This window comes from Oncorhynchus masou, chromosome 29 (assembly GCF_036934945.1).
Source record: "Oncorhynchus masou masou isolate Uvic2021 chromosome 29, UVic_Omas_1.1, whole genome shotgun sequence".
In the NCBI taxonomy this organism is placed as follows: Eukaryota; Metazoa; Chordata; class Actinopteri; order Salmoniformes; family Salmonidae; genus Oncorhynchus; species Oncorhynchus masou.
In genome coordinates this window covers 100,682,162-100,703,301 of record NC_088240.1, presented here as the reverse complement: position 1 = coordinate 100,703,301, position 21,140 = coordinate 100,682,162, and the positions used below count along the sequence as shown (strand labels likewise).

Here is a 21,140-nt window from a genome sequence, read left to right as displayed (position 1 = left end):
CTACCTGGAGAGGGCTACTACTTTAGTTACCTCTCCTCTACCTACCTGGAGAGGGTTACTACTTTAGTTACCTCTCCTCTACCTACCTGGAGAGGGTTACTACTTTAGTTACCTCTCCTCTACCTACCTGGAGAGGGTTACTACTTTAGCTACCTCTCCTCTACCTACCTGGAGAGGGTTACTACTTTAGCTACCTCTTCTCTATCTACCTGGAGAGGGTTACTACTTTAGCTACCTCTCCTCTACCTACCTGGAGAGGGTTACTACTTTAGCTACCTCTCCTCTACCTACCTGGAGAGGGTTACTACTTTAGCTACCTCTCCTCTACCTACCTGGAGAGGGTTCCTACTTTAGTTACCTCTCCTCTACCTACCTGGAGAGGGTTCCTACTTTAGTTACCTCTCCTCTATCTACCTGGAGAGGGTTACTACTTTAGTTACCTCTCCTCTATCTACCTGGAGAGGGTTACTACTTTAGTTACCTCTCCTCTACCTACCTGGAGAGGGTTACTACTTTAGTTATAGGGAATAGGGTGGGTCCTGGTCTAGAGTAGTGCACTATATAGGGAATAGGGTGGGTCCTGGTCTAGAGTAGTGCACTATATAGGGAATAGGGTGGGTCCTGGTCTAGAGTAGTGCACTATATAGGGGATAGGGTGGGTCCTGGTCTAGAGTAGTGCACTATATAGAGAATAGGGTGGGTCCTGGTCTAGAGTAGTGCACTATATAGGGAATAGGGTGCCATTGGGTCCTGGTCTAAAGTAGTGACCAATATAGGGAATAGGGTGGGTCCTGGTCTATAGTAGTGCACTATATAGGGAATAGTGTGAGTCCTGGTCTATAGTAGTGCACTATATAGGGAATAGGGTGGGTCCTGGTCTAGAGTAGTGCTCTATATAGGGTGGGTCCTGGTCTAAAGTAGTGCACTATATAGGGAATAGGGTGCCATTGGGCCCTGGTCTAGAGTCGTGCACTACATAGGGAATAGGGTGCCATTGGGTCCTGGTCTAGAGTAGTGCACTATATAGGGAATAGGGTGGGCCCTGGTCTAGAGTCGTGCACTATATAGGGAATAGGGTGGGCCCTGGTCTAGAGTCGTGCACAATATAGGGAATAGGGTGGGCCCTGGTCTAGAGTCGTGCACTATATAGGGAATAGGGTGGGCCCTGGTCTAGAGTCGTGCACTATAGGGAATAGGGTGGGCCCTGGTCTAGAGTCGTGCACTATATAGGGAATAGGGTGGGCCCTGGTCTAGAGTCGTGCACTATATAGGGAATAGGGTGGGCCCTGGTCTAGAGTCGTGCACTATATAGGGAATAGGGTGGGCCCTGGTCTAGAGTCGTGCACTATATAGGGAATAGGGTGGGCCCTGGTCTAGAGTCGTGCACTATATAGGGAATAGGGTGGGCCCTGGTCTAGAGTCGTGCACTATATAGGGAATAGGGTGGGCCCTGGTCTAGAGTCGTGCACTATATAGAGAATAGGGTGGGTCCTGGTCTAGAGTAGTGCACTATATAGGGAATAGGGTGGGTCCTGGTCTATAGTAGTGCACTATATAGGGAATAGGGTGGGTCCTGGTCTAGAGTAGTGCACTATATAGGGAATAGGGTGCCATTGGGCCCTGGTCTAGAGTCGTGCACTATATAGAGAATAGGGTGTGTCCTGGTCTATAGTAGTGCACTATATAGGGAATGTGTGGTCCATACCAGAGGGACCCAGAAGGCCATGCCCCAGGCCTTGGGTAGCAGCAGGTCCCATCCCGCCCCCCAGGACCCCATCTCTGTGCCCTGGCTCTTCCCAGACTGCTGCACCAGTAGGACGGGTACTCTACCCTGCAGGGGGGTGGGGAGTCTGGAGCCTGGGACCAGAACATCATTACGCAGTCTGTTTACTTCCTGCAGACAGAGAGAAGACTGGATATGGGAGACAAATCACGTTTCCTTACAAAGTTTTTATGCAAGTTACACCGTATAAAATAAATCACCACAGGTGTGATGCAATTTCACAAAATGTCAACGGAAAAATGTTCCTTAGACATGGTATGATATTTATTTTGTTGGTAAAAATGTATTATGTCTGGCCATGATATGCTACGTTGTACTACGACGTGGTAAACCAGGAGAATGTTCCAGAACCTGACAGTGAACTGTTGTCTATAGAGAATGCTCCAGAACCTGACAGTGGACTGTTGTCTATAGAGAATGCTCCAGAACCTGTCAGTGAACTGTTGTCTATAGAGAATGCTCCAGAACCTGACAGTGGACTGTTGTCTAGGGAGAATGCTCCAGAACCTGTCAGTGAACTGTTGTCTAGAGAGAATGTTCCAGAACCTGTCAGTGAACTGTTGTCTATAGAGAATGCTCCAGAACCTGACAGTGGACTGTTGTCTAGGGAGAATGCTCCAGAACCTGACAGTGAACTGTTGTCTATAGAGAATGTTCCAGAACCTGACAGTGAACTGTTGTCTAGGGAGAATGCTCCAGAACCTGACAGTGGACTGTTGTCTAGGGAGAATGCTCCAGAACCTGTCAGTGAACTGTTGTCTAGGGAGAATGCTCCAGAACCTGACAGTGGACTGTTGTCTAGGGAGAATGCTCCAGAACCTGACAGTGGACTGTTGTCTAGGGAGAATGCTCCAGAACCTGACAGTGGACTGTTGTCTAGGGAGAATGCTCCAGAACCTGTCAGTGAACTGTTGTCTAGGGAGAATGCTCCAGAACCTGTCAGTGAACTGTTGTCTAGGGAGAATGCTCCAGAACCTGTCAGTGAACTGTTGTCTATAGAGAATGCTCCAGAACCTGTCAGTGAACTGTTGTCTATAGAGAATGCTCCAGAACCTGACAGTGGACTGTTGTCTAGGGAGAATGCTCCAGAACCTGACAGTGGACTGTTGTCTAGGGAGAATGTTCCAGAACCTGACAGTGAACTGTTGTCTATAGAGAATGTTCCAGAACCTGACAGTGGACTGTTGTCTATAGAGAATGCTCCAGAACCTGACAGTGAACTGTTGTCTATAGAGAATGCTCCAGAACCTGACAGTGAACTGTTGTCTATAGAGAATGCTCCAGAACCCGACAGTGAACAGTTTCTGTGAACGCTCCAGAACCCGTCAGTGAACAGTTTCTGTGAACGCTCCAGAACCCGACAGGAAACAGTTTCTGTGAACGCTCCAGAACCCGACAGGAAACAGTTTCTGTGAACGCTCCAGAACCCGACAGGAAACAGTTTCTGTGAACGCTCCAGAACCCGACAGGAAACAGTTTCTGTGAACGCTCCAGAACCCGACAGGAAACAGTTTCTGTGAACGCTCCAGAACCCGACAGGAAACAGTTTCTGTGAACGCTCCAGAACCCGTCAGTGAACAGTTTCTGTGAACGCTCCAGAACCCGACAGGAAACAGTTTCTGTGAACGCTCCAGAACCCGACAGGAAACAGTTTCTGTGAACGCTCCAGAACCCGACAGGAAACAGTTTCTGTGAACGCTCCAGAACCCGACAGGAAACAGTTTCTGTGAACGCTCCAGAACCCGACAGGAAACAGTTTCTGTGAACGCTCCAGAACCCGACAGGAAACAGTTTCTGTGAACGCTCCAGAACCCGACAGGAAACAGTTTCTGTGAACGCTCCAGAACCCGACAGGAAACAGTTTCTGTGAACGCTCCAGAACCCGACAGGAAACAGTTTCTGTGAATGTGATGGTAACCCATCTAACTTGTATTGTTAATAGATTAGGGAATTTAACAACAGAAGGTATGTTTATGTGCCCTACGTCATCACACACACAGACTTTAACCTGCAACAAGTCAATGTGATGGAAACACATCTGCCGGGATGATGTGCTTATTGTGTTTAAATGCTGATTGTTTTATATTCACGTTAAAATCTGTCCCCAATTGGATAGAAACCTGGGTACAAACGCAGTCAAGGATTCAATTAAACAGCAGCGTGGATTCATGAAGAACAATCAAATACGAGGAAAACATATTGGTCTGATCTTCCTGGGTTGAGTCTCCAGGAGGACTTACATTTAGTGACTCTTCTTCCTGGGTTGAGTCTCCAGGAGGACTTACATTTAGTGACCCTTCTTCCTGGGTTGAGTCTCCAGGAGGACATACATTTAGTGACTCTTCTTCCTGGGTTGAGTCTCCAGGAGGACATACATTTAGTGACTCTTCTTCCTGGGTTGAGTGTCCAGGAGGACTTACATTTAGTGACCCTTCTTCCTGGGTTGAGTCTCCAGGAGGACATATATTTAGTGACTCTTCTTCCTGGGTTGAGTGTCCAGGAGGACATACATTTAGTGACTCTTCTTCCTGGGTTGAGTCTCCAGGAGGACGTACATTTAGTGACTCTTCTTCCTGGGTTGAGTCTCCAGGAGGACATACGTTTAGTGACTCTTCTTCCTGGGTTGAGTCTCCAGGAGGACATACGTTTAGTGACTCTTCTTCCTGGGTTGAGTCTCCAGGAGGACATACGTTTAGTGACTCTTCGTCCTGGGTTGAGTCTCCAGGGGGACATACATTTAGTGACTCTTCTTCCTGGGTTGAGTCTCCAGGAGGACATACATTTAGTGACTCTTCTTCCTGGGTTGAGTCTCCAGGAGGACATACATTTAGTGACTCTTCTTCCTGGGATGAGTCTCCAGGACGACATACATTTAGTGACTCTTCTTCCTGGGTTGAGTCTCCAGGAGGACTTACATTTAGTGACTCTTCCTGGGTTGAGTCTCCAGGAGGACATACATTTAGTGACTCTTCTTCCTGGGTTGAGTCTCCAGGACGACATACATTTAGTGACTCTTCTTCCTGGGTTGAGTCTCCAGGGGGACATACATTTAGTGACTCTTCTTCCTGGGTTGAGTGTCCAGGAGGACTTACATTTAGTGACCCTTCTTCCTGGGTTGAGTGTCCAGGAGGACTTACATTTAGTGACCCTTCTTCCTGGGTTGAGTGTCCAGGAGGACTTACATTTAGTGACCCTTCTTCCTGGGTTGAGTCTCCAGGAGGACTTACATTTAGTGACTCTTCTTCCTGGGTTGAGTCTCCAGGAGGACTTACATTTAGTGACCCTTCTTCCCGTGGGACATACCCTGGGTAGAGTCTTCATACATTTAGTAATGATATATGATATATTAACAGACATGGTGCTATGGCTCAGTACCTGGTCTGTCATCTTGTTGTGTGTGACGTTGTCGCGGACAGACCGGTCCCACAGGGAACTCTGGCTGAGGGCTTCAGGGATCCCCTTCAACATCAGTTCCCTCCTCCTCTCCTCGTTCCCTCCTGAAACAACAGAGGGCATATGACCAGGCACTCAGGGGTCACCAAACGGTGTTGAGTAGGCCAGAGGAAGCACACAACGAGTTGGCGACATCTACAGCTTCACCGAGTAGCTCTATAGGGCCTACATCCACTAAATAAGGAAGTGGGTGATGCAACCCCCAGCCAGGTACTAAAAGGTCAATAAGGAAGTGGGTGATGCAACCCCAGCCAGGTACTAAAAGGTCAATAAGGAAGTGGGTGATGCAACCCCCAGCCAGGTACTAAAAGGTCAATAAGGAAGTGGGTGATGCAACCCCCAGCCAGGTACTAAAAGGTCAATAAGGAAGTGGGTGATGCAACCCCCAGCCAGGTACTAAAAGGTCAATAAGGAAGTGGGTGATGCAACCCCCAGCCAGGTACTAAAAGGTCAATAAGGAAGTGGGTGATGCAACCCCAGCCAGGTACTAAAAGGTCAATAAGGAAGTGGGTGATGCAACCCCCAGCCAGGTACTAAAAGGTCAATAAGGAAGTGGGTGATGCAACCCCCAGCCAGGTACTAAAAGGTCAATAAGGAAGTGGGTGATGCAACCCCCAGCCAGGTACTAAAAGGTCAATAAGGAAGTAGGTGATGCTACCCCCAGCCAGGTACTAAAAGGTCAATAAGGAAGTGGGTGATGCAACCCCCAGCCAGGTACTAAAAGGTCAATAAGGAAGTGGGTGATTCAACCCCCAGCCAGGTACTAAAAGGTCAATAAGGAAGTGGGTGATACAACCCCCAGCCAGGTACTAAAAGGTCAATAAGGAAGTGGGTGATGCAACCCCCAGCCAGGTACTAAAAGGTCAATAAGGAAGTGGGTGATGCAACCCCCAGCCAGGTACTAAAAGGTCAATAAGGAAGTGGGTGATGCAACCCCCAGCCAGGTACTAAAAGGTCAATAAGAAAGTGGGTGATGCAACCCCCAGCCAGGTACTAAAAGGTCAATAAGGAAGTGGGTGATGCTACCCCCAGCCAGGTACTAAAAGGTCAATAAGAAAGTGGGTGATGCAACCTCCAGCCAGGTACGACAAAGATAAATAAGGAAGTGGGTGTGAACCTCTGAGGGCGTGGTCTGAGCACAGGGTCCTGCCAGGATTCGAACCCGGGACATCTGCATGGACGAGCTAAAAACTCCCCAGGAGCACAGGACCTGAGAATGACCCACAGAACCTCAGGACCCACAGAACCTCAGGACCCACAGAACCTCAGGACCCATCACCATCACAGGGTCCTGTTCAGCAGGGAACAAATCTATGACATTCTCTTGCATACGTTCTTATTTGAATATTAGGTAGTTGGCTACGTTCACAGTTTCACTCTGATGGAAAAGGTTGTGTTCTGAACATGGCCCAGGTAGAATCACCCTAAAGGAGAACTAATGATGTAATGTAAACTATATCGGACCTGTCTGAACCACCCCCACCCTGTCTCCTGGCTCAGGGGTTACCATGGCTACTGGCTTGGGGGTTACCATGGCTACTGGCTCGGGGGTTACCTTGTGCCTTCCTGATGTCGGACACGGCCTTGCTTCTCTTGTTTGGTAAGGTCAATCTGGGGTCATCCACCGTCAGACCCAGAACTGAGCCGGCTGGGACCTCCGCTGTGGAGTACACACCTGAGGGGAGGAGACAGGACATACATGAGGGTTTAACTCTGACCCTGTTCCTGGAGAGAGACCCTCCTGTAGGTTTTAACTCTGACCCTGCTCCTGGAGAGAGACCTTCCTGGAGGTTTTAACTCTGACCCTGTTCCTGGAGAGAGACCCTCCTGGAGGTTTTAACTCTGACCCTGTTCCTGGAGAGAGACCCTCCTGGAGGTTTTAACTCTGACCCTGTTCCTGGAGAGAAACCCTCCTGGAGGTTTTAACTCTGACCCTGTTCCTGGAGAGCTACCCTCCTGTAGGGTTTAACTCCAACCCCAATCTAGTGCACCTGATTCTAATGATTAGCTGGTTGATAAGCTGAATCAGGTTAGTTACAACTGGGGTCGGAGTTGAAACCTCCAGGAGGGTCTCTCTCCAGGAACAGGGCTGGAGTTGAAACCTCCAGGAGGGTCTCTCTCCAGGAACAGGGCTGGAGAGCCCTGATCTAATCTAATGAATGTAGGTAATGAATGAGGAATGTAGTTGAGAGGAACCCACCTCTGAGCATGTTGAAGACACCAGCTTGTTGTTGATGAAGAGACATGTTACAGTTGTCGCTGCAGTGATCTGGCCACCAGAAGGGGGATGGTCTGGATTTACCTGTAGCCTGGAATACAGATAAAACACCTGACTAATACCTTATACTGGAACAAACAGGATGTAGTCTCTAGATAAAACACCCTACACTGGAACAAACAGGATGTAGTATCTAGGTAAAACACCTTACACTGGAACAAACAGGATGTAGCCTCCAGACAAATCATCCCAGGTGATTAGCCGGCCTCCAGACAAATCATCCCAGGTGATTAGCCGGCCTCCAGACAAATCATCCCAGGTGATTAGCCGGCCTCCAGACAAATCATCCCAGGTGATTAGCCGGCCTCCAGACAAATCATCCCAGGTGATTAGCCGGCCTCCAGACAAATCATCCCAGGTGATAGGGTATTAGCTGGTCCCTAGATAAATCATCCCAGGTGATTAGCCGGCCTCCAGACAAATCATCCCAGGTGATAGGGTATTAGCTGGTCCCTAGATAAATCATCCCAGGTGATTAGCTGGTCTCTAGATAAATCATCCCAGGTGATTAGCTAGTCCCTAGATAAATCATCCCAGGTGATAGGGTATTAGCTGGTCCCTAGATAAATCATCCCAGGTGATTAGCTGGTCTCTAGATAAATCATCCCAGGTGATTAGCTAGTCCCTAGATAAATCATCCCAGGTGATTAGCTGGTCCCTAGATAAATCATCCCAGGTGATTAGCTGGTCCCTAGATAAATCATCCCAGGTGATTAACTGGTTCCTAGATAAATCATCCCAGGTTCTTAGCTGGTTCCTAGATAAATCATCCCAGGTTCTTACATCACAGAGTGTGGCAGGGGCCAGGGTTTCAGTCAGAACGGAATGTGATAGAGGTCCAATCAGACGATACCGCACCATCTCCATGGTGAGGTCACTGCAAAACAGTAAACAACAACATTCAGGAAGTCCACATGGTTGAGAATAAAGGGAGGGGTTTAAATAAAGGGAGGGGTTTTATAAAGGGAGGGGTTTTATAAAGGGAGGGGTTTATAAAATTGACAGAAAACTCTAAATATGACTATACCAGTGGTACCAGTCAGAACCCACCTGGTGACTATACCAGTCAGAACCCACCTGGTGACTATACCAGTCAGAACCCACCTGGTGACTATACCAGTGGTACCAGTCAGAACCCACCTGGTGACTATACCAGTGGTACCAGTCAGAACCCACCTGGTGACTATACCAGTGGTACCAGTCAGAACCCACCTGGTGACTATACCAGTCAGAACCCACCTGGTGACTATACCAGTGGTACCAGTCAGAACCCACCTGGTGACTATACCAGTGGTACCAGTCAGAACCCACCTGGTGACTATACCAGTGGTACCAGTCAGAACCCACCTGGTGACTATACCAGTCAGAACCCACCTGGTGACTATACCAGTCAGAACCCACCTGGTGACTATACCAGTCAGAACCCACCTGGTGACTATACCAGTGGTACCAGCCAGAACCCACCTGGTGACTATACCAGTGGTACCAGTCAGAACCCACCTGGTGACTATACCAGTCAGAACCCACCTGGTGACTATACCAGTCAGAACCCACCTGGTGACTATACCAGTGGTACCAGTCAGAACCCACCTGATGACTATACCAGTGGTACTGGACCTCCAGGTGATGGGTGTGGTAGCAGAAATGGTACTGTATCCCAGGAGCTTCTTGGCTGGTGGCCCAGCAGCCTCAGGCTCCCTGGAGGACCACTTCCTCTTAGAACCAGAACCAGAGGCCTGCACCGCCTCAGGACCAGCCCCAGGACCGGGGGCCAAGGTGGGGGTTGGGGCTGGCTGTGGGACAGGGAGGTCCACTGGAGCAGGTGGAAGGACAGCCTCAGAACACTGACAGACAGCCTGCAGCTCTGGGAGGAGGTCCTGACACAGAGCACAGGGCACAGTCACGACACAGGGCACAGGCACGACACAGGGCACAGGCACGACACAGGGCACAGTCACGTCACGGGGCACGGGCACGTCACGGGGCACGGGCACGACACGGGGCACAGTCACGACACGGGGCACAGTCACGACACGGGGCACAGTCACGACACGGGGCACAGTCACGACACGGGGCACAGTCACGACACGGGGCACAGTCACGACACGGGGCACAGTCACGACACGGGGCACAGTCACGACACGGGGCACAGTCACGACACGGGGCACAGTCAGAATGGAGAGTAGTTTACCGATCCCAAAGGGGACATCTGATTGGATAGTACTTTACCGATCCCAAAGGGGACATCTGATTGGATAGTACTTTACCGATCCCAAAGGGGACACCTGATTGGATAGTACTTTACCGATCCCAAAGGGGACATCTGATTGGATAGTACTTTCCCGATCCCAAAGGGGACATCTGATTGGATAGTACTTTACCGATCCCAAAGGGGACACCTGATTGGATAGTACTTTACCGATCCCAAAGGGGACACCTGATTGGATAGTACTTTCCCGATCCCAAAGGGGACACCTGATTGGATAGTACTTTACCGATCCCAAAGGGGACATCTGATTGGATAGTACTTTACCGATCCCAAAGGGGACACCTGATTGGATAGTACTTTACCGATCCCAAAGGGGACACCTGATTGGATAGTACTTTACCGATCCCAAAGGGGACACCTGATTGGATAGTACTTTCCCGATCCCAAAGGGGACATCTGATTGGATAGTACTTTACCGATCCCAAAGGGGACATCTGATTGGATAGTACTTTACCGATCCCAAAGGGGACATCTGAGTTCACCAGATTATAGACAACAAGACATTACACAATCAATGAATAGTTGAATGGTTGTTCAATACTTCTACTACTGACCGTTTTCATGGTGGGGTGAGCCCAGATCCACAGCTGTCTGTGTGTTGATCCCTGGGAGCCCTGGTCCTCCTGGCCCCCCCGGCCCTGCGTTGTGGGTCTCCAGAGGAAAGTGACAGGCCCCAGGGGCTGGAGAGGGTACTGTCCTGCTCTGTACACCACCACACTGCCCTGTCTCCTGCCTGACACACACATGGCTGCTGCAAACGTAGGCCCTGCAGGTACAACAAGTCATCGTCAATAATACCGTAAAGCAGCGAGTCGCATATTTGTTAGACCACCCGACTCAAAGCTTTTTCGTACAGTTGATTCACATTTTCAAACTTTATACTGAAATACTTGTCTATAAATCGAGACTGATGCTGTGTTTAGACGAGGGACATAAAGATCAGTCATACCAGTCGGCAGAGCGGGACAAGAAAGCAAGGAAGAGGCTGGCGGCAAACACAAGCCGGTACGCCGTTGCTATGGTGATTTCACTAAACTATAGCCCAGTTCCATACTGTCACTATAGTTACTATAGCCCAGATCCATACTGTTACTATAGTTACTATAGCCAAGTTCCATACTGTCACTATAGTTACTATAGTCCAGTTCCATACGGTCACTATAGTTACTATAGTCCAGTTCCATACGGTCACTATAGTTACTATAGCCCAGTTCCATGCTGTTACTATAGTTACTATAGCCCAGTTCCATACTGTCACTATAGTTACTATAGTCCAGTTCCACACTGTTACTATAGTTACTATAGTCCAGTTCCATGCTGTTACTATAGTTACTATAGCCCAGTTCCATACTGTCACTATAGTTACTATAGTCCAGTTCCACACTGTTACTATAGTCCAGTTCCATACTGTCACTATAGTTACTATAGCCCAGTTCCATACGGTCACTATAGTTACTATAGTCCAGTTCCATACTGTTACTATAGTCCAGTTCCATGCTGTTACTATAGTTACTATAGTCCAGTTCCATACTGTCACTATAGTTACTATAGCCCAGTTCCATACGGTCACTATAGTTACTATAGTCCAGTTCCATGCTGTTACTATAGATACTATAGCCCAGTTCCATACTGTCACTATAGTTACTATAGTCCAGTTCCACACTGTTACTATAGTCCAGTTCCATGCTGTTACTATAGTTACTATAGTCCAGTTCCATACTGTCACTATAGTTACTATAGTCCAGTTCCATACTGTCACTATAGTTACTATAGCCCAGTTCCATACTGTCACTATAGTTACTATAGTCCAGTTCCATGCTGTTACTATAGTTACTATAGCCCAGTTCCATACTGTCACTATAGTTACTATAGTCCAGTTCCATGCTGTTACTATAGTTACTATAGCCTAGTTCCATACTGTCACTATAGTTACTATAGCCCAGTTCCATACTGTCACTATAGTTACTATAGCCCAGTTCCATACTGTCACTATAGTTACTATAGTCCAGTTCCATACTGTTACTATAGTTACTATAGCCCAGTTCCATACTGTCACTATAGTTACTATAGTCCAGTTCCATGCTGTTACTATAGTCCAGTTCCATACTGCTACTATAGTCCAGTTCCATACTGTCACTATAGTTACTATAGTCCAGTTCCATACTGTCACTATAGTCCAGTTCCATGCTGTTACTATAGCCCAGTTCCATGCTGTTACTATAGTCCAGTTCCATACGGTCACTATAGTTACTATAGTCCAGTTCCATACGGTCACTATAGTTACTATAGTCCAGTTCCATACTGCTACTATAGTCCAGTTCCATGCTGTTACTATAGTTACTATAGTCCAGTTCCATACTGTCACTATAGTTACTATAGCCCAGTTCCATACTGTCACTATAGTTACTATAGTCCAGTTCCATGCTGTTACTATAGTTACTATAGCCCAGTTCCATACTGTCACTATAGTTACTATAGTCCAGTTCCATGCTGTTACTATAGCCCAGTTCCATACTGTCACTATAGTTACTATAGCCCAGTTCCATACTGTCACTATAGTTACTATAGTCCAGTTCCATGCTGTTACTATAGTTACTATAGCCCAGTTCCATACTGTCACTATAGTTACTATAGCCCAGTTCCATACGGTCACTATAGTTACTATAGTCCAGTTCCATACTGTTATTATAGTTACTATAGTCCAGTTCCATGCTGTTACTATAGATACTATAGCCCAGTTCCATACTGTCACTATAGTTACTATAGTCCAGTTCCACACTGTTACTATAGTCCAGTTCCATGCTGTTACTATAGTTACTATAGTCCAGTTCCATACTGTCACTACAGTTACTATAGCCCAGTTCCATACTGTCACTATAGTTACTATAGTCCAGTTCCATGCTGTTACTATAGTTACTATAGCCCAGTTCCATACTGTCACTATAGTTACTATAGCCCAGTTCCATACGGTCACTATAGTTACTATAGTCCAGTTCCATACTGTTACTATAGTTACTATAGTCCAGTTCCATGCTGTTACTATAGTCCAGTTCCATGCTGTTACTATAGTTACTATAGTCCAGTTCCATACTGTCACTAATAGTTACTATAGCCCAGTTCCATACTGTCACTATAGTTACTATAGTCCAGTTCCATGCTGTTACTATAGTTACTATAGCCCAGTTCCATACTGTCACTATAGTTACTATAGCCCAGTTCCATACTGTCACTATAGTTACTATAGTCCAGTTCCATGCTGTTACTATAGTTACTATAGCCCAGTTCCACACTGTTACTATAGTCCAGTTCCATGCTGTTACTATAGTCCAGTTCCATACTGTCACTATAGTTACTATAGCCCAGTTCCATACTGTCACTATAGTTACTATAGTCCAGTTCCATACTGTTACTATAGTTACTATAGCCCAGTTCCACACTGTTACTATAGTCCAGTTCCATGCTGTTACTATAGTTACTATAGTCCAGTTCCATACTGTCACTATAGTTACTATAGCCCAGTTCCATACTGTCACTATAGTTACTATAGTCCAGTTCCATACTGTCACTATAGTTACTATAGTCCAGTTCCATACGCACTATAGTTACTATAGTCCAGTTCCATGCTGTTACTATAGTCCAGTTCCATACTGTCACTATAGTTACTATAGCCCAGTTCCATACGGTCACTATAGTTACTATAGTCCAGTTCCATACTGTTACTATAGTCCAGTTCCATGCTGTTACTATAGTTACTATAGTCCAGTTCCATACTGTCACTATAGTTACTATAGCCCAGTTCCATACGGTCACTATAGTTACTATAGTCCAGTTCCATACTGTTACTATAGTTACTATAGTCCAGTTCCATGCTGTTACTATAGTTACTATAGCCCAGTTCCACACTGTTACTATAGTCCAGTTCCATGCTGTTACTATAGTTACTATAGCCCAGTTCCACACTGTTACTATAGTCCAGTTCCATGCTGTTACTATAGTTACTATAGTCCAGTTCCATACTGTTACTATAGTTACTATAGTCCAGTTCCATACTGTCACTATAGTTACTATAGCCCAGTTCCATACGGTCACTATAGTTACTATAGTCCAGTTCCATACTGTCACTATAGTTACTATAGCCCAGTTCCATACTGTCACTATAGTTACTATAGCCCAGTTCCATACTGTCACTATAGTTACTATAGCCCAGTTCCATACTGTCACTATAGTTACTATAGCCCAGTTCCATACTGTCACTATAGTTACTATAGTCCAGTTCCATACTGTTACTATAGTTACTATAGCCCAGTTCCACACTGTTACTATAGTCCAGTTCCATGCTGTTACTATAGTTACTATAGTCCAGTTCCATACTGTCACTATAGTTACTATAGCCCAGTTCCATACTGTCACTATAGTTACTATAGTCCAGTTCCATGCTGTCACTATAGTTACTATAGCCCAGTTCCATACTGTCACTATAGTTACTATAGTCCAGTTCCATGCTGTTACTATAGTCCAGTTCCATGCTGTTACTATAGCCCAGTTCCATACTGTCACTATAGTTACTATAGTCCAGTTCCATGCTGTTACTATGGTTACTATAGTCCAGTTCCATACTGTCACTATAGTCCAGTTCCATACGGTCACTATAGTTACTATAGTCCAGTTCCATACTGTCACTATAGTCCAGTTCCATGCTGTTACTATAGTCCAGTTCCATACTGTTACTATAGTCCAGTTCCATGCTGTTACTATAGTTACTATAGCCCAGTTCCATACTGTCACTATAGTTACTATAGTCCAGTTCCATACTGCTACTATAGTCCAGTTCCATGCTGTTACTATAGTTACTATAGTCCAGTTCCATACGGTCACTATAGTTACTATAGTCCAGTTCCATGCTGTTACTATAGTCCAGTTCCATACTGTCACTATAGTTACTATAGCCCAGTTCCATACGGTCACTATAGTTACTATAGTCCAGTTCCATACTGTTACTATAGTCCAGTTCCATACTGTCACTATAGTTACTATAGCCCAGTTCCATACGGTCACTATAGTTACTATAGTCCAGTTCCATACTGTTACTATAGTTACTATAGTCCAGTTCCATGCTGTTACTATAGTTACTATAGCCCAGTTCCACACTGTTACTATAGTCCAGTTCCATGCTGTTACTATAGTTACTATAGCCCAGTTCCACACTGTTACTATAGTCCAGTTCCATGCTGTTACTATAGTTACTATAGTCCAGTTCCATACTGTCACTATAGTTACTATAGTCCAGTTCCATACTGTCACTATAGTTACTATAGCCCAGTTCCATACGGTCACTATAGTTACTATAGTCCAGTTCCATACTGTCACTATAGTTACTATAGCCCAGTTCCATACTGTCACTATAGTTACTATAGCCCAGTTCCATACTGTCACTATAGTTACTATAGCCCAGTTCCATACTGTCACTATAGTTACTATAGTCCAGTTCCATACTGTTACTATAGTTACTATAGCCCAGTTCCACACTGTTACTATAGTCCAGTTCCATGCTGTTACTATAGTTACTATAGTCCAGTTCCATACTGTCACTATAGTTACTATAGCCCAGTTCCATACTGTCACTATAGTTACTATAGTCCAGTTCCATGCTGTCACTATAGTTACTATAGCCCAGTTCCATACTGTCACTATAGTTACTATAGTCCAGTTCCATGCTGTTACTATAGTCCAGTTCCATGCTGTTACTATAGCCCAGTTCCATACTGTCACTATAGTTACTATAGTCCAGTTCCATGCTGTTACTATGGTTACTATAGTCCAGTTCCATACTGTCACTATAGTCCAGTTCCATACGGTCACTATAGTTACTATAGTCCAGTTCCATACTGTCACTATAGTCCAGTTCCATGCTGTTACTATAGTCCAGTTCCATACTGTTACTATAGTCCAGTTCCATGCTGTTACTATAGTTACTATAGCCCAGTTCCATACTGTCACTATAGTTACTATAGTCCAGTTCCATACTGCTACTATAGTCCAGTTCCATGCTGTTACTATAGTTACTATAGTCCAGTTCCATACGGTCACTATAGTTACTATAGTCCAGTTCCATGCTGTTACTATAGTCCAGTTCCATACTGTCACTATAGTTACTATAGCCCAGTTCCATACGGTCACTATAGTTACTATAGTCCAGTTCCATACTGTTACTATAGTTACTATAGTCCAGTTCCATACTGTTACTATAGTTACTATAGCCCAGTTCCACACTGTTACTATAGTCCAGTTCCATGCTGTTACTATAGTTACTATAGCCCAGTTCCACACTGTTACTATAGTCCAGTTCCATGCTGTTACTATAATCCAGTTCCATACTGTTACTATAGTTACTATAGTCCAGTTCCATACTGTCACTATAGTTACTATAGCCCAGTTCCATACGGTCACTATAGTTACTATAGTCCAGTTCCATACTGTTACTATAGTTACTATAGTCCAGTTCCATGCTGTTACTATAGTCCAGTTCCATGCTGTTACTATAGTTACTATAGTCCAGTTCCATACTGTCACTATAGTTACTATAGCCCAGTTCCATACTGTCACTATAGTTACTATAGTCCAGTTCCATGCTGTTACTATAGTTACTATAGCCCAGTTCCATACTGTCACTATAGTTACTATAGCCCAGTTCCATACTGTCACTATAGTTACTATAGTCCAGTTCCATGCTGTTACTATAGTTACTATAGCCCAGTTCCACACTGTTACTATAGTCCAGTTCCATGCTGTTACTATAGTCCAGTTCCATACTGTCACTATAGTTACTATAGCCCAGTTCCATACTGTCACTATAGTTACTATAGTCCAGTTCCATACTGTTACTATAGTTACTATAGCCCAGTTCCATACTGTCACTATAGTTACTATAGCCCAGTTCCATACTGTCACTGCTGTGAGAATAGCAACACTACTTCTGCTCCTTCAGTTAGTCCCTACAGCCACTGCTGTGAGAATAGCAACACTACTTCTGCTCCTTCAGTTAGTCCCTACAGCCACTGCTGTGAGAATAGCAACACTACTTCTGCTCCTTCAGTTTGTCCCTACAGCCACTGCTGTGAGAATAGCAACACTACTTCTGCTCCTTCAGTTAGTCCCTACAGCCACTGCTGTGAGAATAGCAACACTACTTCTGCTCCTTCAGTTAGTCCCTACAGCCACTGCTGTGAGAATAGCAACACTACTTCTGCTCCTTCAGTTAGTCCCTACAGCCACTGCTGTGAGAATAGCTACACTACTTCTGCTCCTTCAGTTAGTCCCTACAGCCACTGCTGTGAGAAAAGCTATTGCATTGAATCAGTCTCCTGATCTCCTATTGCCTTTGTGGTTCACTGATAGATCTAGGACTGAACATTTCAGACGCTCCCTACCCGTCTCCTATGGTTTCACTGATAGATCTAGGACTGAACTTTTCAGACGCTCCCTACCCGTCTCCTATGGTTTCACTGATAGGTTCAGTCCTTGATCTATCAGACGCTCCCTACCCGTCTCCTATGGTTTCACTGATAGATCTAGGACTGAACTTTTCAGACGCTCCCTACCCGTCTCCTATGGTTTCACTGATAGATCTAGGACTGAACTTTTCAGACGCTCCCTACCCGTCTCCTATGGTTTCACTGATAGATCTAGGACTGAACTTTTCAGACGCTCCCTACCCGTCTCCTATGGTTTCACTGATAGATCTAGGACTGAACCTATCAGACGCTCCCTACCCGTCTCCTATGGTTTCACTGATAGATCTAGGACTGAACATTTCAGATGCTCCCTACCCGTCTCCTATGGTTTCACTGATAGATCTAGGACTGAACCTATCAGACGCTCCCTACCAGTCTCCTATGGTTTCACCGATAGATCTAGGACTGAACCTATCAGACGCTCCCTACCCGTCTCCCATGGTTTCACTGATAAATCTAGGACTGAACCTATCAGACGCTCCCTACCAGTCTCCTATGGTTTCACTGATAGATCTAGGACTGAACTTTTCAGACGCTCCCTACCCGTCTCCCATGGTTTCACTGATAGATCTAGGACTGAACCTATCAGACGCTCCCTACCAGTCTCCTATGGTTTCACCGATAGATCTAGGACTGAACATTTCAGATGCTCCCTACCAGTCTCCTATGGTTTCACCGATAGATCTAGGACTGAACCTATCAGACGCTCCCTACCCGTCTCCTATGGTTTCACTGATAGATCTAGGACTGAACATTTCAGACGCTCCCTACCCGTCTCCTATGGTTTCACTGATAGATCTAGGACTGAACCTATCAGACGCTCCCTACCCGTCTCCTATGGTTTCACTGATAGATCTAGGACTGAACCTATCAGACGCTCCCTACCCGTCTCCCAACATCGCAAATGACATCCTATGTTCTGCTACAGTCGGTATCAGTGGATAAATATTCCCTGTTGTCAGGGTAGGAATACACCTCTCATCCCAAGGCCGATCTTACACCCCTTTGTGAACATCCACATTACAGTGTACACTTTGGGTCCCAATGGTTGATAAGCAGTCACCTTCTGACACCGTCGTGTTATCGTCACCCAATCCCACCTTCCCTCGACCGTCACCCAATCCCACCTTGACACACCTTCCCTCGACCGTCACCCAATCCCACCTTGAGACACCTTCCCTCGACCGTCACCCAATCCAAATGCTGGCTGTTATAAACGGACGAAGAGATTAGTGTTGCTGGAAGAATATCCAACAGAACACTCAGTCTCATGTTTCTTAAATCTCACTCTGCAGGAGATGCTATTATTACAGAGAACTTCCCTTCTGGTGAGTTGGCTTCCTGTCTACAGGGATCTGTAGCTAGTCCTTCTGGTGAGGTGGCTTCCTGTCTACAGGGATCTATAGCTAGTCCTTCTGGTGAGTTGGCTTCCTGTCTACAGGGATCTGTAGCTAGTCCTTCTGGTGAGGTGGCTTCCTGTCTACAGGGATCTGTAGCTAGTCTTTCTGGCGAGGTGGCTTCCTGTCTACAGGGATCTGTAGCTAGTCCTTCTGGTGAGGTGGCTTCCTGTCTACAGGGATCTGTAGCTAGTCCTTCTGGTGAGGTGGCTTCCTGTCTACAGGGATCTGTAGCTAGTCTTTCTGGTGAGGTGACTTCCTGTCTACAGGAATCTGTAGCTAGTCTTTTAAGAGTTGTACTTTCTTCGATGAACCCCCTCACTAAAAAAGTTGCCAACAGTGTCTGAAATGACAACACCCTCTCTGCTCCTCTCACCATGATCTGAGTATGTGTGGCGTTCAACTAGTCTTCATATCAGTCTCTATATTGTGTACAGTGAGCCGTCCTTCCTCTACTACGAGCTATTCAATGATTTCACTTTACACAGAGATGTGGTATCGTTCCCCAGCGACTCTATTACTCACTTCCCTAATGCATGAGCCTCACCCCACCACCAGTCATTTTCAATTCCGCTTTCCCCAATTTCCTGTAACGTCAACGCCTTGGTTGTTGGGACTCCAGAGAATGCACGGATATCGGTCCTGCCAGAATCACTAACACCCTCGTGGAAACACTGTCTTAGACACGATGTACTTAAGCCTCCGGCCTCAAATGCCCTTGCACCTAGATCATTCCATCGAACCCATAACATGTTTATCCCTACTGCTCGGCCAATTATATTGTTATGAACACACTAAAAGACAATTAGTCCATTTCCAACAACCCCTCATCTGGAACAGCGATCACTCACATGTTCCACGTCACCTGGAAAACATATTGGACTGGAACAGTGATCACTCACATGTTCCACGCCACCTGGAAAACATATTGGACTGGAACAGCGATCACTCACATGTTCCACGCCACCTGGAAAACACATCGGACTGGAACAGCGATCACTCACATGTTCCACGCCACCTGGAAAACATATTGGACTGGAACAGTGATCACTCACATGTTCCACGCCACCTGGAACACATATCGGACTGGAACAGTGATCACTCACATGTTCCACGCCACCTGGAACACATATCGGACTGGAACAGTGATCACTCACATGTTCCACGCCACCTGGAAAACATATCGGACTGGAACAGCGAAGAGAGACTGATCGTGTGTTCCCGTTGGCTATCCCACTCACTTTGACCCAGTCTTCATCCTCGTGTGTCAAACAAAGCCCCTAGTATCAAAGTCCCAATTCGCCCGAGCTGCCATATAGTGGGTTGTCTGATCGCCTCCCTCTCAGGGGACATGAAAAGAGAAGGCTCCCTGGGAGGAAATCCTCCTTAGACTCAATGGATTCTTACAAATATTTAATTGGTTTCAGAAACCACTTGCAGGATGAACAGTGTGCCCTCCTCACTCTGTGCTCTCCTTACGGTGCATCGAATACATGTATTTATAAAGCCCTTCGTACATCAGCTGATGTCTCAAAGTGCTGTACAGAAACCCAGCCTAAAACCCCCCAAACAGCAAGCAATGCAGATGTAGAAGCACGGGGCAGAGCTCTCTTTCCAAATCATAATTAGAACTATTGATAAATGATTCAACCCAAATTTAGAATGACAGTCCTTAGTGCTCACTCCACATGTACGGTCTCAGGACTCATGCCGCACTCCTGCCTCCCGTATACAGGTTACTGGCTCGGACTCAGGTAGAAGTGGTGCAGGACGGGGCCGCAGTGAACGCCATTGTCACTATTACTTCATCCGGTTAGAGGGGGTGAGCCTCACACTGTTCTCTGTCGAATTAACCCTTCCATGAATCTAGAGTCACTATTGCCATAACCTCAAGAGAGGCCAGGCTAGAACAGTTTAGGGCTTTTCTGATTCAGAAAATCCAGACAAATTACTACATTCACAGCTTTCTTAATAAAAACATTTGAGACAAAATGTCAAAAGAGCATAACAAAAACACTGTTGAAATGTAGCTTCTACTCCCTTATCTTGGTGACCTCACAGGGTCAGGGAGTTAGAGAACGAACCTTCAGGGAGAAATCCCATACCATACAGCTGACCCCAATCCTGCTGAGATTTGTATGGAAGACAAAATCAACCAAAACATTATGCTGAATGTTCTCTAGCCTTTCTAGTGAGGGTGATCGGGCCTCACCAGGAAGTCAGAACAGAGGTCAGAGGTCATTCAACACCATTAAGCGAGTCCCTTCTCTTTCCCTGTACTTCAGACTCATTATTTAAAGACATTTAAAAAAAAAACATTCTGTGTACCAGGTTTACGTCGGGTTTCCTCACTACATTTCTTATCCGGAGAACTTACATGTGGGGACCCAAAACTCTGACAGATACAGGAAATATCATTTGTGTGCCCTTTAAGGTGAATCCTGTCTAA

General features: G+C 45.9%; 1 protein-coding gene across 1 annotated transcript in view; it reads right to left on the bottom strand.

Moving 5' to 3' along the window:
• The window catches only part of LOC135521074 (ribonucleases P/MRP protein subunit POP1-like), a 40,884-nt gene that overhangs the window by 10,775 nt on the left and 8,969 nt on the right, over positions 1-21,140 (bottom strand). Inside the window, 7 exon segments of the mRNA XM_064947006.1 lie at positions 1,706-1,894; positions 5,159-5,280; positions 6,792-6,911; positions 7,437-7,545; positions 8,298-8,391; positions 9,105-9,391; positions 10,338-10,549. Coding sequence (XP_064803078.1) covers positions 1,706-1,894; positions 5,159-5,280; positions 6,792-6,911; positions 7,437-7,545; positions 8,298-8,391; positions 9,105-9,391; positions 10,338-10,549 — 1,133 coding nt within the window.